General features: G+C 43.3%; 1 protein-coding gene across 1 annotated transcript in view; it reads left to right on the top strand.

The window, feature by feature from the left end:
* Window positions 1-16535, top strand: part of LOC143773624 (uncharacterized) — a 259564-nt gene that overhangs the window by 11375 nt on the left and 231654 nt on the right. Inside the window, exon 3 of the mRNA XM_077261024.1 lies at window positions 4013-4045. Within this exon, the coding sequence (XP_077117139.1) occupies window positions 4013-4045 (33 nt within the window). The remainder of the gene's footprint in view (window positions 1-4012; window positions 4046-16535) is intronic.

Here is a 16535-nt window from a genome sequence, read left to right as displayed (position 1 = left end):
AATTCTCAAGCCACGTGGGATAATATTTTGAGCTATATAATTATCCAGAGATGCTTTAGTCCACCAAATTTTTGTTTTTTTATTTAACAAATTCTTATATTTAGCAGCGGTGGATGGCGTGCGTTCCACGAAGCGCGGACGGAAGTGCTCATCACGGAGTGTAGTGTTATCTGCGCATGCGCCGCTATGACTGACATCGGGCGGAATACACGATCCTGATTGGCTTATTGAGCTATTTATACCGACACACTCGCGTCATTTAACCACGCCTCCTGAAGAAGATCGGCGAAACGCGCGTTGAGGCGGCAGGTGGAGATCTGTGATTTACCATTATATTTCGTAAGTTGCATCGCTCACTATGAGCTAGTTATTTGATATCTGAGTAATTATAGCTCTTATATATTACATGCACTACCGCACTTCTAGTTTGGGCTTGGAACTGCAGCTTGTACTATTTCCCCTTACTCTTAGGATTGATTAGTTACTTACATACACCCATACATGGGAAGCTGCCTGCAGTACTATCCTTTACTTCTAGGCTTGATTAGCCACTTACACACACCTACTGTATGTATGGGATGTTACTATGAACCTTGATAATTGTGCTATAATTTTTTGTATTAGGATTCCTGATGGGACCAATATTTATATATATTTATACTCTTTAATGCAACATATGATGTAACAGAACTATCTCCTAATTACCCCGCTTTTAGTGTCACCTTTGTATTTTACTATTTTGTAATTTTTGATTTAATAAATTTTGTTAGATATTTAAGATTAAAACTCTCTGACCCTTTTTGACATTTGATTTATGGAAAGGGTTATATGTGGTTATTGTATATTGAGAAGTTATTTAAAAAGTCTTCTATATTCCGGTGTTTGGGGATTATTGATTTATTTATGGGTTGCACTAGATGGACTTAAAGTCTTCCTTCAACCTTAATAACTATGTTACTATGTTACTATGTAGTATTTGTAAGCCAAAACCAGGAGTGGATAAAAAATGCAGAAGTGGTGACGTGTTTTTATTATACTTTTCCTCTGATTGTTCTACTCCTAATTTTGGCTTACAAATCCTGAACATGTACACGTGGCCTAATGGGTTAATCTCATATTGATTGTAACTAGTAATTATTAAAGATTGGAAAATCCTTTTAATACTAAACTGGCTGGTTTACAAGGAGGTTTAACCCCTTTCTGCCATCGGACGGAATAGTACGTCCGATGACAGAACCCCTGCTTTGATGCGGGCTCCGGCGATGAGCCCACATCAAAACCGGGACTTGTCAGCTGTTTTGAACAGCTAACATGTATCCGCTATAGGCGCGCGTGGAATTGTGATCCACCCGCGCTTATTAACTAGTTAAATGTCGCTGTCAAACTCTGACAGAGGCATTTAACAAGCGCTTCCTGCCATCGGGCCGGAAATGCGCGCACCACTGACCCCGTCACGTGATCGGGGGTCAGCGATGCGTCAGCATGACAACCTCTATGGTTGTTGATGCCAGATTGATGTGAGCACCACCCTGTGGGCGGCGCTCATAGCAATGCTGTAATTCAGCTACATAGGAGTGATCTATGTAGCTGAGCCAATCAGGCTATGCCAGCATCTAGCCTCCCATGAAGGCTATTGAAGCATGGCAAAAATAAAAAAAAATTGTTTTAAAAAATAAAAAAAAATAAAAAAAATATAAAAGTTCAAATCACTCCCCTTTCGCCCCATTCAAAATAAAACACTTAAAGAAAATCAAACCTACACATATTTGGTATCGCCGCATTCAGAATCGCGCGATCTTTTAAAAAAAATGGGTGATCAAAAGATTGTATCTACACCAAAATGGTATCATTAAAAATGTCAGCTCAGCATGCAAAAAATAAGCCCTCACCCGACCCGAGATCACGAAAAATGGAGACGCTACGAGTCTTGGAAAATTGTGCAAATTTTTTTTTTTTAGCAAAGTTTGGAATTTTTTTTACCACTTAGATAAAAAATAACCAGACATGTTTGGTGTCTATGAACTTGGAATGAGCTGAAGAATCATAATGGCAGGTCAGTTTTAGCATTTAGTGAACCTAGCAAAAAAGCCAAACAAAAAACAAGTGTGGGATTGCACTTTTTTTTGCAATTTCACCGCACTTGGAATTTTTTTCCCGTTTTCTAGTACACGACATTGTAAAATCAATGGTGTCGTTCAAAAGTACAACTCGTCCCTCAAAAAATAAGCCCTCACTAGCCATACTGACGGAAAAATAAAAAAGTTATGGCTCTGGGAAGGAGGGGAGCGACAAACGAAAATGCAAAACTGAAAAAAGCCCCGGGGGTTAAGGGGTTAAGATAATTTTCTAAGCTGCTGGCTCTGGAATATAGGACTAAAAATGATGCATCTCATAGCCTGGTCAAAGTAAGTTATTCAGTTATTTTAATTGCCTCTTTTGAGAAAAAGAGGACTTAACTCTATAGCGCCACCTGTGGAAGTAGCGATCCTACAAGTCACAATCAACCCTTTAACGTGACTTGTAGGATCGCTACTTCCAACAGGTGGCGCTATAGAGTTAAGTCCTCTTTTTCTCAAAAGAGGCAATTTGCATATTTAATTTCCCAGAGGAGCATTGCACAGCGAATAAGCCTCCTTACCTTGACAAGCCAGCTGGTATGTCACTCTCCATAAGTAGAAACGTTACCCCTTAGACCTCAGTTATTTTAAATATTTGAGAATAGTACATATTTCACTTAAAAAGGGAACTTAAAGTGAACCTGACACCGGGAAAATTGCTATTAACCTACAGATAAGAGGTCAATCTGCAGGTTAAGGGCTCATACTCACTTGCGAGAAACTTGGATGAGTCTTGCATGTTAATACCCGGCGCTGTTGCCGGCACTCAGGAGCAGAGCGTGCGGCTGCATGTATTGGTATGCGGCCGCACGCTCCGATCCGAGTGCCAGGTGCAGTGCCGGGTATTAACATGCGAGACTCCGAATTTCTCGCATGTGACTATGAGCCCTGATAGCATTACTAACCTGCCCAGCGCCTGCACTTAGCGGAACGCTCTGGGGAGAAAATGAACTTTATTCCCCCGGGAGCATTCGGGCTTCAGTAACAGGTGTGGGCTGGCGCAGCTTCAGTCACTGCTCAGTGCGTAGCGAGCGGAGGCTGTAACGGCGCCCCCGGCCCTGACAGCTCTAATGCTAACCCGCTTGTCAGTCAGTCTCACAACATTGTTAGAGCCGCCGCTCACCATATATTGAGCAGTGACTGAGGGGTGATCCTACTGAGCGATTACCTTGGTTGGTGGGAAAGTCTCTTTAGATAGCATACATAGATTGCACTAGTGACTTTTGGCCACTAGTGTTCTCCTAGTGGTAGACCTAGGATGTTGCTGAGACTTTCAGAATCTCCTCCAGTTTGCCACAAGTGACAGTATATTGGAATGATTACTCAGAACTCTTCTGCACACTTGACCAATACCTGTAATTTAGATGTCAGCACAGTATAGCGAATGGATACAAAACATATGTACTTTTGAGAGTTTCATGGGGATGCATCTATAGTATTACCTTTGTTCTCACTAGACTAGCACATAGCTTGTACTTGCAGTGTCTCATCACTTTCTATGTGGACACATAGACTGCACATTCTAAAATATGTAAATGGCTTCACAAACAAACACACTAGACTTGGACTGCATAAAGCAGTGACAGCACCAGAGGGAAGAGGATGTGCACTTATCCTAGGGCAACAGAAATTTAAATAAAAATCAACAGTCTCCAGCAATAGCCATAAAGTATGTGTATTCCTGTTCGTCTCTCACGAAAAAACAACATACGATCATTGTTTCTTCAATAATTAGTTTTCAAGAATCCAGAGATTGCTCTCTGCAACATTGAACATTATGAGTGACCTAAGTAATGGGTCCTTGTCATGTGCACAGTATATCCTGTGGAATCTGTGTGCTGTACAAGATCAATCACGTACCATGTTAACATTGCTTTTTTTTTTTTTTTTTTCAGAAATGAGTTTCCCGTTACAGACTTTCCAGAGAGGTATACAATTTTTAACTTTGGAGCATGAAATTAGTTTATATTTGCTTATTACTGCCTGGGACATTTCAAATGCAATTTTTTTTAAAACTCTTTTTATTGAAAGATTCCACAAAATAATATAGCAGACATGTGACATTGCAGCATAAAATCAAAGTAATCCAACAAATCATCATCCACAATATCAATGATGAAATCATACTTCAATTACAAAACAAACGAATAAAATAAAATAGGAACAATAAAACAGTACATATAACGTATTCTCAACAGCATTGCACCAACAAGCAAAAAGTTCTTAATCAAGGTTCTGGGCATGTAACAGTTCAGGTTATAATATGCAAATATTCTGGAGTCGTCAAGAAGCATCACATTCATACACCAGGAAGGAAAAATCTCAGGGATTACAGGATTGAGGAAATCACAGCGCTAGGGGCTAGGTGTGTTAAGGGTGAATCACACCATCTTTCCCAAATGTTATGAAATTTTTGAGGACAACCTCTGTTCTTGTAATACATTTGACATTTTTGAGCTCTCCTTTTTGGGGGGTCTTTTCTTTTGGGTATTGGCAAGAGTGCTTGTTCAATGTGTTGTAATTTTTCAAAACATTATATATAGAAACCATGGAGGGAAAGAGACTTATTATTGCTACTGCAAAACAGAATTATAGTGAGAAACCGTAGTCACAAAGCACACACTCACACAAGTGTCACAAATTAATAAATAGAAGACTTACCTTGTTGGTAAAAGTGGTGGTGAAAATCCAATAAAGAGGTGGCAAAAAGGTATAACATTCGGTAAAATCCAAGATGAAATGAAGCTTCCACAGGGAAAAAAAAGTTACCTATAGAAAACATCATATGGATTACTATGACTACCCAAGTGACTAAGCTATAGGGGGCTGGTGACAGCAGAGATAGAAAAACATCAATAGAGCAGAACAAAGTAAGTTCATGGTAAACACATTTGCACAGTTCTGTTAAAGGGTTATTGTGAGAATCAAAAGTTAGAGGGTGTGAGGCACTGACTCGTGTCACAGGTAGGGGTCGCTGTGTGTTCTTCCGAGGTTGTGCATGGAGATGTATGAAGTCCATAGGTGTGCATGGCAGTTACGGATTTCCGGTCCGGGTTTTCCATGTGGCTGGAAGCCACAGGTTTGCCTGTTAAAAACCCTGCAGTAAAGGGAAAGGATGTGTCAGGTGTCAGGTGCAACATCAGTGTCAGTCTCATGTGCGCTGTTGTGCAGAGCAGAGGCCTGCAGAGTGCTGGCTGTCTGAAGCAGCACAGGCCAGCAGAACCAGTAGCTATGGCAGCTGAATAGCCTGGCACTTGCAGCGTATACAGCGATGCAAGTCGTCCATGGTAACTGGTCTCGGATGTGGACAGTCCTGTGCTCGAAGGTGAATCGGAGGTAGAGGTCCTGTGCCCAAAAGAGTCGGATGTGGACAGTCCTGTGCCTGGAGGTGTACCTGGAGGTGGATGTCCTGTGCCCGAAAGAGGACTGGCATGTGTAACAATTGCAAACAGGTGGATATGGTGCCCGGCAGCAATCTGGAGGATATCCAGGGCTGTGTACAGCTGTGTGAGTAAATAGACTGTGATACAGTGGTGACGAACACCCACGGGAACTAGTCAGAGGAGGACTGGCGAGTGTAGTGTCTGCAACATGTAAAGCAGTTTTTAGAGACTGTAATATGGCGTGCGGTCACCCCACGGATACTGGACAAGGAGAGGTCCGGCGTGTTTAGGGACTGCAATTTAAAAGCCATATGATGTGTAGTGCTATGAAACGGGCACTGAGATGAGATGCAACTGTGTGTAATGAACTTTGATGATGTGTACTATAAAATGCTATGCACATTTATGTGTGAAGTAACCCATTAAAGAGACTTTTGTGTTGAACTTTGTGGGTCACTGCCTCTTCATTGCGTACGGTGCTACCGCAGCATTACATATGGTGGAGAGAATGCAGGCAGTGTGAGCTGAGGCATACTCCAAAGCATGCGTCGTAGCATTGTGCAAATCTGCTGGAAATAATTTTTCAAGACAGCTTGCTGTGGCTCAGCGGGGCCAAGAAGATTGAAGGCTTCTAGCGGTAACTCGGGGTTATGAAGATTTACTGTGGATTGGCGGGTCCATGAAGTCTGTGTTGCGGAGGAGCTGCAGTTGCAGCAAGAGGTTCTGCAGCAACAGGAGCTGCAGTGGAAGGAGCAGAGAATGTGCTTATGTGCTGTGTCGGGCGTAGAACCCGAAAATGTTGAGATACCTGCCATAGGGATCGCCAAATTAGGTTCAGAGTGTAATCCCGATAGGCTCCCCCTAGAGGTATTGGCAGGAGAGACTGAAGATGTTGTTTTGGGCGGGGATGTAACAGGGTCATACAGATGCCCTGTCTCGTGCCCATACGGGGTATCAAGTGTTCAACCCCACAGGTATGAATGGGGGGAGGCAGTGACTCGTGTCATAGGTAGGGGTCATTGTGTGTTCTCCTCAGGTTGTGCATGGAGATATCTGAAGTCCATAGGTGTGCATGGCAGTTACAGATTTGCGGTCCAGGTTTTCCATGTGGCTGGAAGCCATAGGTTTGTCTGTTAAGATCCCTGCAGTAAAGGGTATGGGTGTGTCAAGTGTCAGGGGCAACGTCAGTGTCAGTCTGGTGTGTGCTGTTGTGCAGAGCAGAGGCCTTCAGAACGCTGGTTGTGTGTGTGAAGCAGCACAGGACAGCGGAGCAAGCAGCTATGGCAGCTGAATAGCCTGGCACCCGCAGCATATACGGCGATGTAAGTCGTCCATAGTAACTGGTCTTGGATGTGGACAGTCCTGTGCCCGGAGGTGAACCAAAGATGGATGTCCTGTGTAACGATTGCAAACAGGTGGATATGGTGCCCGGCTGCTATCTGGAGGATATTCTGGGCTATGTACGGCTGTGTGAGTGAAGAGACTGCGAGTGTAGTGTCTGCAATTTGTGAAGCTGTGTTTGGAGACTGTAATATGGCGTGCAGTTGCCCCATGGATACTGGACAAGGAGAGGTCTGGCGTGTGTAGGGACTGCAATCAAAAATACCATACGATGTGTAGTGATATGAAATGGGCACTGAGATGAGATGCAACTGTGTGTATTGAACTTTGATGACGTGTACTATAAAACTAATATCCACCATTATGTGTGAAGTAACACATTAAAGAGACTTTTATGTTGAACTTTGTGGGTCACTGCCTCTTCACTGCGAACGGTGCTACCACAGCATTACAGGTGGTTAACTAATTAATTGTTGTTGGTTTGACCCATGAAATCACCGGAGAGCACAAGAATGGAGTTTTCTATAAATGAAACCGGGCAAAGCCCTGCCATTCTGTATGCGACTACTGGAGAACGCCAACAACAGCACTCTTGTATTACTGTCAGTCCCATAGACAGTGAATAGAACAGAGCCCAGTACGCTCTATCCGCATGCCCATTCTTGAATGGTGTGGTCAAACCATAAGCAAACAGTAGGTTAAGCCATATTATTTGGATAACTTTTCTTCTTTTCTGAGTATTACCGGTACTTTTTATATTCAGAATCTTCATGTGAGTGCAGAAAGTAACGGAAACTCACATCAGCATTCCTCAGGAAATTCTATGAAAGGACTATGCATGAATCTATGATCTGCAAACTATACCTGTTCAGGGGTCTAGGACAGCCACACAGCACCAGCATGTGGGTATAGGTGGGAGCCACCCAAAATCTGCCATCAGTTAGATACTCTTGTGGTCTCCATATTTGTCTCCCAGCTGTGACTGATAAGCACAGAATTTTCTCAGAATGCTATAGCTATCCTATTTTTTTTTAAAAACTGAAATGGTTATTATTTGATCCCAATGGGCCTTAATAACCGGTTATTTTTTTTTTCAGTTTTGTGCCTCTCCTCTTTTCAGCAGCCAAAAATACAAGGCATATAATATGGTTATAACATCACAAAGTGTGATAGGGAGGAAACAGATGCTGGTGGTTGTCTTATTCCCTAAAACAAATAGTGTTTGCAGATTCTAGATTCAAATTCCCTTTTGTTCTTCATGAAAATGTCTATTTGGCCTAAGGTGTGTAGAGTAGCCCATGAACTAGATAGTCATATCCTGCAGCTTTAGGGTATGTGCACACGTTGCGGATTTGTGTGCGGATTTTTCCACGCAAATTCTGAAAAATCCACCTACAGGTTTACCATGGATTTTGTGTGGATTTCACATGCGCTTTCACACCTGTAGTTTCCAATTATGGAACAGGTGTAAAACGCTGCGGAATCCGCACAAAGAATTGACATGCTGCCTAAGATAAACTGCAGCGTTTCCGCATGGTATTTTCCGCAGCATGTGCACTGCAGCTGTGGTTTTCCATAGGTTTACATTGTACTGTACAACGCATTGAAAACTGCTGCGAATCCGCAGAGTCAAATCCGCTGCGGATCCGCAGCCAGATCCGCAACGTGTGCACAGACCCTTAAATGCTGAAGCCCCAGAGGCGGAGCTGGGGTTTTGATTCAGGTTTGGCAAAACTTCTGAGTGGACCCCAAACCAGGTAACCTTGATTACAACTGAGTGGCGCACCCTAATAGTGAAGGAGAACCTCAGCAGATGACCGCGCTGCTACTGAAAATAATCTCTATACAAAGACCAACATTGATATTACCGCCATATGGTCAGTGGTAAATACCAGTTTTAAGGAACATATAAGAGATTACAGCACATTTATAGATGGTGACTTTCGGATGACGTTCTCTTTGATGGAATCGTTCACTTTTCACGTCTTTTCTATCTGGCCCAGACCGACAGGACAGCTTCTTCCAGCCAGGACTCGGCTGCAGAGATCACAAAAAAGACACATTTAACTTATCATATTTCCAGCCCCATCACCATCTGTTCCCAAGTGCACAAGCTCCTCATCCTGCTGATATCCCAATACTGAGCTGCTGCTGCCGTATGTGTCCGTATTACTGCACCTACTGTGTGGTTCTCTATGCCCTTTAAATTCTAAATAACACTCAAGAATATATTAATGCCCTGTGCAAGTGCCCTAGAAAACAGTGCCCACATTTTGTCCCCTAGAAATAAATAATGCCCTCTGTGTGCCCCTTTGACAGTCACGGTAACCTGAGTTCCCCTATAACAATAAGTGCCCACTTTACATTTAATAATGTCCCGAGTCTCCCCCCAGTACAGCGCCCCTATATACAGTATGATGCTCTCTTATACACTACACAGTATAATGCCCCCTCACTGTACAGGGTGGGCCATTTATATGGATACACCTAAATAAAATGGGAATGGTTGGTGATATCAACTTCCTGTTTGTGGCACATTAGTATATGGGAGGGGGAAAACTTTTCAAGATGGGTGGTGACCATGGTGGCCATTTTGAATCCAATTTTATTTTTTCCAATGGGAAGAGGGTCATGTAACACATCAAACTTATTGAGAATTTCATAAGAAAAACAATGGTGTGCTTGGTTTTAACATAACTTTATTCTTTCATGATTTATTTACAAGTTTATGACCACTTATAAAATGTGTATAATGTTTATAGGGGTACCCCTGATGAAGCCTCCTGAGTGGGGCGACACGCGTCGGGTCTCTGCTTCACCTGCGCCATTTTTTGACCAGTTACACACTTCTAGCCCATGGTATTGTATTTGCAGGGCTGGGTTCAGGGCTCCGTGGTATTTCACTTGCATTTAACCCCTTGTGGTGATGCAAGTTAGCATTACTGCTCTTGTGCTATGCCGGATAGGGACTTGTTTTTATTTAGGGGCAGTCTTCTATGGCTGCATTGGTTATTGTATTCATTGTATTATGTGATACTTTGGTAAAGTTGCCCTTCACTCAGTCTTCTGTCATATATATAACAAGCTTGTTTCATTGAACCGTGTGTATTTTTGTGGTGATGTCCACATAGGTATTGTCTTATTAGGTATTGACCTATGGTCTTGGGCGCAGGTGTTAGCCCTATTTCGGGCTGAAGTTACAAGGGACAATAATGTTGCCTTTTTTAATTGTTTTTAAGTGTCTGTTCACTTTATTGCCTGTTTTCATGTGTACTGTAGTGTACTGATAAAAATTGTATATATCCTAGCTGAATCCTTGTTGCGATGATCCCCATTTGTATGACCTTTACTTTTTCTCTTGTGTCCTTAGGATGTTGATGGGGTGGCCTCTTAATTTTTGCCAGAGCTGTAGTATAATGCACTCCCCATAGGCAGACTCTATAGTACAATGCACCCCCTATAGACAAGCTCTATAGTATAATGCACCCCCCATAGGCAGACTCTATAGTATAATGCATTCCCCATAGGCCTCCATATAGTATAATGCACTCCCCATAGGCAAGGCAGACTCTACATAGTATAATGCACCCCCCTATAGGCAGGCTCTATAGTATAATGCTTTCCCCATAGGCTTCCATACAGTATAATGCACTCCCCATGAGGGTCCTGTTCAAATTTTTGTTTTGCCCATTCTGCAAATTCAGCGCACCAATCTGGCATCAGTCGAACATCCCTTTGGTGGATATTAGCTACTCACAAATAGCACCCTTATAAAATCCAGCTGCTGCAGCATCTCAATGAGGATGACCCAGATTGGCGAGGTGAATTTGCAGAATGGGCAAAACAAAAATTTGAACAGGACCCTCAGTTTACACAGAACATTATGTTCAGTGTTGAAGCAAACTTTTTTGGGTGGGCCATTTATATGGATATACCTAAATCAAATGGGAAATGGTGACAGTTTTCCTGCGTAGGGTGTCTTGCATTGAAATCTGCTGCAGTGAACCGGGTACTGCGTTCACCAGACATCAACACAATTTCTATCCGCTACTCACGTGTTAAGCACACCATTTTTTGTCTTATGAAATTCTCAATAAGTTTGATGTGTCACATGACCCTCTGCCCATTGGAAAAAATAAAGATGGATCCGACTTCAAAATGGCCTCCATGGTCACCACCCATCTTAAAAGTTTCCCCCTCCCATATACTAATGTGCCACAAACAGGAAGTTGATATCACCAACAATTCCCATTTTATTTAGGTGTATTCATATACATGGCCCACTCTGTATAATGCACCCCCAGTAGGCTTACTCTATAGTATAATGCACCCCCCCATAGGCAGACTCTATATAGTATAATGCACTCCCCATAGGCAGACTCTATATAGTATAATGCATTCCCCATAGTCCGACTCTATATAGTATAATGCACCCCCATAGGCAGACTCTATAGTACAATGCACCCCATGAACAGACTCTATATAGTAGAATGCACCCCCATAGGCAGACTCTATAGTATAATGCACCTCCCAAAGACAGACTCTATAGTATAATGCACCACCATAAGCAAACTAAAGTATAATGCACTCCCCATAGGCAGACTCTATACTATAATGCACCCCCATAGGTAGACTCTATAATATAATGCAACCCTCCCATAGGCAGACTTTATAATATATGTCAGCAAAAAATAGGTCTACAGACCACAATAGAGTATAATCCATATTTATTTTATTAAAGAGAAAATACAAAAAATATAGAATAAAAAGAGAACCACAGGAAGCCAATAAATGGGACACAACAGGCCCAACACTCCAGGAAGATGAAAGTACTAAAAATATAAGTATCAAATCAATGCCATGTGAAGTGTATAAAGGCAGGCTAGACACAAAGTCTGTGCAACTGCTTAATAGTAGTAAGGCACTTCACTAAACTACATAGTAAATGAATAAGGTGCACGGTGCATAGGAGGCCAAATAAGACCATAAACTTAGAATAAATAGTTTTCAATAGATGCAGGCATGATGTACTTACATAATAAACCTGGGTGCAGACGGCCGGTTGGTCCCCGCCGCCCCAACGCACGTTTCGTCGAGACTTCTTCAGGAGGCGTGACCTCCACGGACAGGTGACGTCACCGCTAACCACGCCCCCCGCTCACCACGCTACTACACGGTGGCAGCTTCGGCTGAGGCAAACCGCTGGCTCTTGTAGATGGGGATTCAGGAGCCATTTTCGGTGCAAAGGGAAGACGCTCCCCAACTGTGGATCCAGCTCAGCCAGCTGCATCACCAGAGACTTCGGGCACATACAAGTAAGTGCCGCCCTATTAATTCCAGAACGTGCAGTGACTACAGGCATATAGTCACTAAGGTTGTGCACCAGCACACTTGTATTAGCGTGGCAGCCCCCTTTTTTATTTTCATTTGAGACATTTGTTTGGACAGATTTGCACATCCCATCTGCCAGGGTGCCAGCGGCTTATACATTACAGCGTAATAGGACAGTGCCAGTGTGATTTTGATTTACACAAAAATAAATACATACAATACTCACCTCTCCGCCTCGTTCCTCCGCTGCTCCGAGTGCCCGCACATCTCCGGACAGCGGGTGCTGAGTAGTGATGTCATCACGCCCCCTGTCCCCTGTCAGTGGCTGAGAGGGGGATGATGGGAGAGGGAGCGTGCCGCTCCCACTCTCATCAATGCAGTAAACTGTATCGACATCTAGCTGATACAGTTGAAGTGATGATGGGGAGTGCCAACTGCTGGCACTGTGCTCCCCCCTCCTGCTCAGGGGCCCCATAGCGGTTGGGTGCAGTGCAGGGAGATCAATGTGCACTGTGCACGCCGATACAGTTACAGTAATGTAGCTCCGGGTGGGCCCCTCAGAGCATGGGGCCTGGGGCAACTGCCCCCTCTGCCCCCCGGTAGCTAAGCTTCTGTGAAGCCCTGAAGGATGCCAGTAATATATTTGGAATGTCACATGAGAAGACCATCTTGTTGTTTTAATCATAGTACTTAATAACTGTGATAGTTACAACAAAACAAATTTAATGTTACTTACCCTCATCTGATCTAGCGCCAGCTCTCCAACGCTGCCTGGATCTTTGTTGTTTGTCTGCACTACTGATGTTTTGTTGACAGTGCTGCAATCAGTCAGTGAAATCAGCAACTTGCGCTATCTACACAGGCAGTGCTGCTTAGTTCACTGTTTGGCTTCAGACAAACAACCGAGACTGGGCAGACGACCCAAATTATGAGAGTACTACTCAATTTGTTTTGTTATACGTACCCTAGCTCATACCCGCTCACAGAAGGACATAAATTCATTAAAACATCACAGATAAAACAATCTTACCAACAGCAGGTCAGTCAGATAACCACTGCTTTAGCAGGATGCAGCAGATCCCCAAAGTACTGATGAAACAACCACTCACAAACCTACCAATTCATGGACAGGGCGGTTGCCTAGTATTAAAAATTCACACAATAAAGCATAAAGATGGAAAAATGTGTAATCAAAAGATAAAAAAGTATGTATCATGAGAACTATTGATCAATATTTTGGCCAAAATACGCATGATCACAACACATGTCAAGGGTCATCATGGTTTTGGTAGGGTGAATTGGGTTGTCGGTCCTTGTGGGGTGCACTTATATGGTGCTGGACAGCCTGCCTAATCTAATAGTATGAACGTCATCAATAGGCTGTAAGCCAGACCAGGGCCGGATTTAAGAGGTGGGTGACCCAGGGCCCATTTTGGAGGGAGGCCCATTTTTCAAGGTGTTGCAATAAGTAATGCAAAAACACAAAATGAAACGAGCGCAAGTTTATTTACAAAAATCATTTGTGCAGAGTAATTCAGGTAAAATCATTCATTTTTTACAATCCAGGCACTTTCCTTGATTTCCGTGCTTCAAAATCACTAATGATGTCACTAAAGTCCCATTCACGCAGTATATCTGACTCGATGCTCATGATAGCTCTTGCTTCATGGATGTCCTTAACCTGTTTTCAACTAATTTGAGTTTTGAGAAGGAACACTAACCACTGCAGTTTGTTACCATCAAAATTAGATATATCCTTGGAGCTATCTCAATATTTGGGAAAGGGTCCTGCACACCCTTTTCCATGATAAGCTTGTACATGAAAAGTTCAGAGCTGATATCTTTTGGCTCCTCGTCTGTGAATAAGTTGGCAAATGTTACAAACTGACACAGTTCATCGATAAATGTAATATCCAAGTCATCTGAATAACACCTGACGAGTTGCTCTGCTGTGGCTTGCTAAATTTGTTTGATATATCTTTATATGCTTGAAGACGTTGGTCAAGAGATGCGATAAACTGATCAATGATAGGCAAGAAAGTTTCTGCTCTGTGTTTTTCAGAAGGGCTGAGTTCTACTTCTTCTGTATGGCCATTTTTTAACATATTTATTAATGACCTTGTAGGGGGCATTCAGAGTAGAATTTCAATATTTGCAGATGACACTAAACTCTGCAGGGTAATCAATACAGGGGAGGACAATTTTATATTACAGGATGATTTATGTAAACTAGAAGCTTGGGCTGATAAATGGCAAATGAGCTTTAATGGGGATAAATGTAAGGTCATGCACTTGGGTAGAAGTAATAAGATGTATAACTATGTGCTTAAAGGACCACTGTCACCCCCTCCAGTCGTTATAAACTAAAAGAGCCACCTTGTGCAGCAGTAATGCTGCATTCTAACAAGGTGGCTCTTTTAGTTTTAGGTTCAAGTATACCCAAAATAAAGCGTTTTGATACTTGGCCACAATACCGGTCTCTAGCCAGGGAGGCGGGTCCTCACTCCCCAGCTTGAACCGCTACTCTGCCGTCACTCCAATCTTCATGGGCTTTCGTCGCCGCCCCCTCAGCGCTGTTTACGCTTCAAAACCGGCGCCTGCGCTGTGTACTACTGTGCTGCACAGGCGCAGTGAGCTCTGGCCATCTGACGTCACAGCCAGGCTTGCAGACTGCGCCTGTGCGGCCGCCCTGCTTGTGAATCCCAGCCCCGCACTCTGCATAATGCATAACAGTGCGGGGCTGGGATTCCAAAGGTGGGTGGCCGCACTGCCCGCACAGGCGCAGTCTGCAAGCCTGGCTGGGACGTCAGATGGCCAGAGCTTACTGCGCCTGCGCAGCACAGTAGTACACAGCGCAGGCGCTGGTTTTGAAACGTAAACAGCGCTGAGGGGCGGTGCCGAAAGCCCATAAAGATTGGAGTGACGGCAGAGTAGCGGTTCAAGCAGGGGGGTGAGGACCCGCCTCCCTGGCTAAAGACCGGTATTGTGGCTAAGTATCAAAACGCTTTATTTTGGGTATACTTGAACCTAAAACTAAAAGAGCCACCTTGTTAGAATGCAGCATTACTGCTGCACAAGGTGGCTCTTTTAGTTTATAACGGCTGGAGGGGGTGACAGTGGCCCTTTAATTCTAAAACTCTGGGCAAAACCATCAATGAAAAAGACCTGGGTGTATGGGTGGATGACAAACTCACATTCAGTGGCCAGTGTCAGGCAGCTGCTACAAAGGCAAATAAAATAATGGGATGTATTAAAAGAGGCATAGATGCTCATGAGGAGAACATAATTTTACCTCTATACAAGTCACTAGTTCGACCACACTTAGAATACTGTGGCCAGTTCTGGTCTCCGGTGTATAAGAAAGACATAGCTGAACTAGAGCGGGTGCAGAGAAGAGCGACCAAGGTTATTAGAGGACTGGGGGGTCTGAAATACCAAGATAGGTTATTACACTTGGGGCTGTTTAGTTTGGAAAAACGAAGACTAAGGGGTGATCTTACTTATTTTAATGTATAAATATATGAGGGGACAGTACAAAGACCTTTCTGATGATCTTTTTAATCATAGACCTGAGACGGGGACAAGGGGGCATCCTCTACGACTGGAGGAAAGAAGGTTTAAGCATAATAACAGACGCGGATTCTTTACTGTAAGAGCAGTGAGACTATGGAACTCTCTGCCGTATGATGTTGTAATGAGTGATTCAATACTTAAATTTAAGAGGGGACTGGATGCCTTTCTTGAAAAGTATAATGTTACAGGGTATATACACTAGATTCCTTGATAGGGTGTTGATCCAGGGAACTAGTCTGATTGCCGTATGTGGAGTCGGGAAGGAATTTTTTTTCCCCAGTGTGGAGCTTACTCTTTGCCACATGGTTTTTTTTTGCCTTCCTCTGGATCAACATGTTAGGGCATGTTAGGTTAGGATATGGGTTGAACTAGATGGACTTAAAGTCTTCCTTCAACCTTAATAACTATAATCCAGTGGATTGAGATACATGTTTCGGCGCCTGTGGCGAGTTATCGTCTGAACATACTCAGATGAACCAGACAACTCTTCGCCTTAGTTCTCATAAATTTTGAAGTAGTCACGCTTTGATGTAACATAGTTTTTTAAGCTGGCGTCACTGGCCAGCATAAAAAACTATGTCGCATCAAAGCGTGACTGCTTCAAAATTTATGAGAAGCAAGGCGAAGAGCTGTCTGGTTCATCTGTGTATGTTCAGACGATAACTCGACACAGGTGCCGAAACGAGTGTCTCAATCCATTGGATTATGGCCATACAGAAGAAGTAGAACTCAGCCCTTCTGAAAAATAAAGAGCAGAAACTTTCTTGCCTATCATTGATCACTTTATCGC

Source organism: Ranitomeya variabilis, chromosome 5 (genome assembly GCF_051348905.1).
Source record: "Ranitomeya variabilis isolate aRanVar5 chromosome 5, aRanVar5.hap1, whole genome shotgun sequence".
NCBI lineage: Eukaryota > Metazoa > Chordata > Amphibia > Anura > Dendrobatidae > Ranitomeya > Ranitomeya variabilis.
This window is presented reverse-complemented; position numbering and strand designations above follow the sequence as displayed.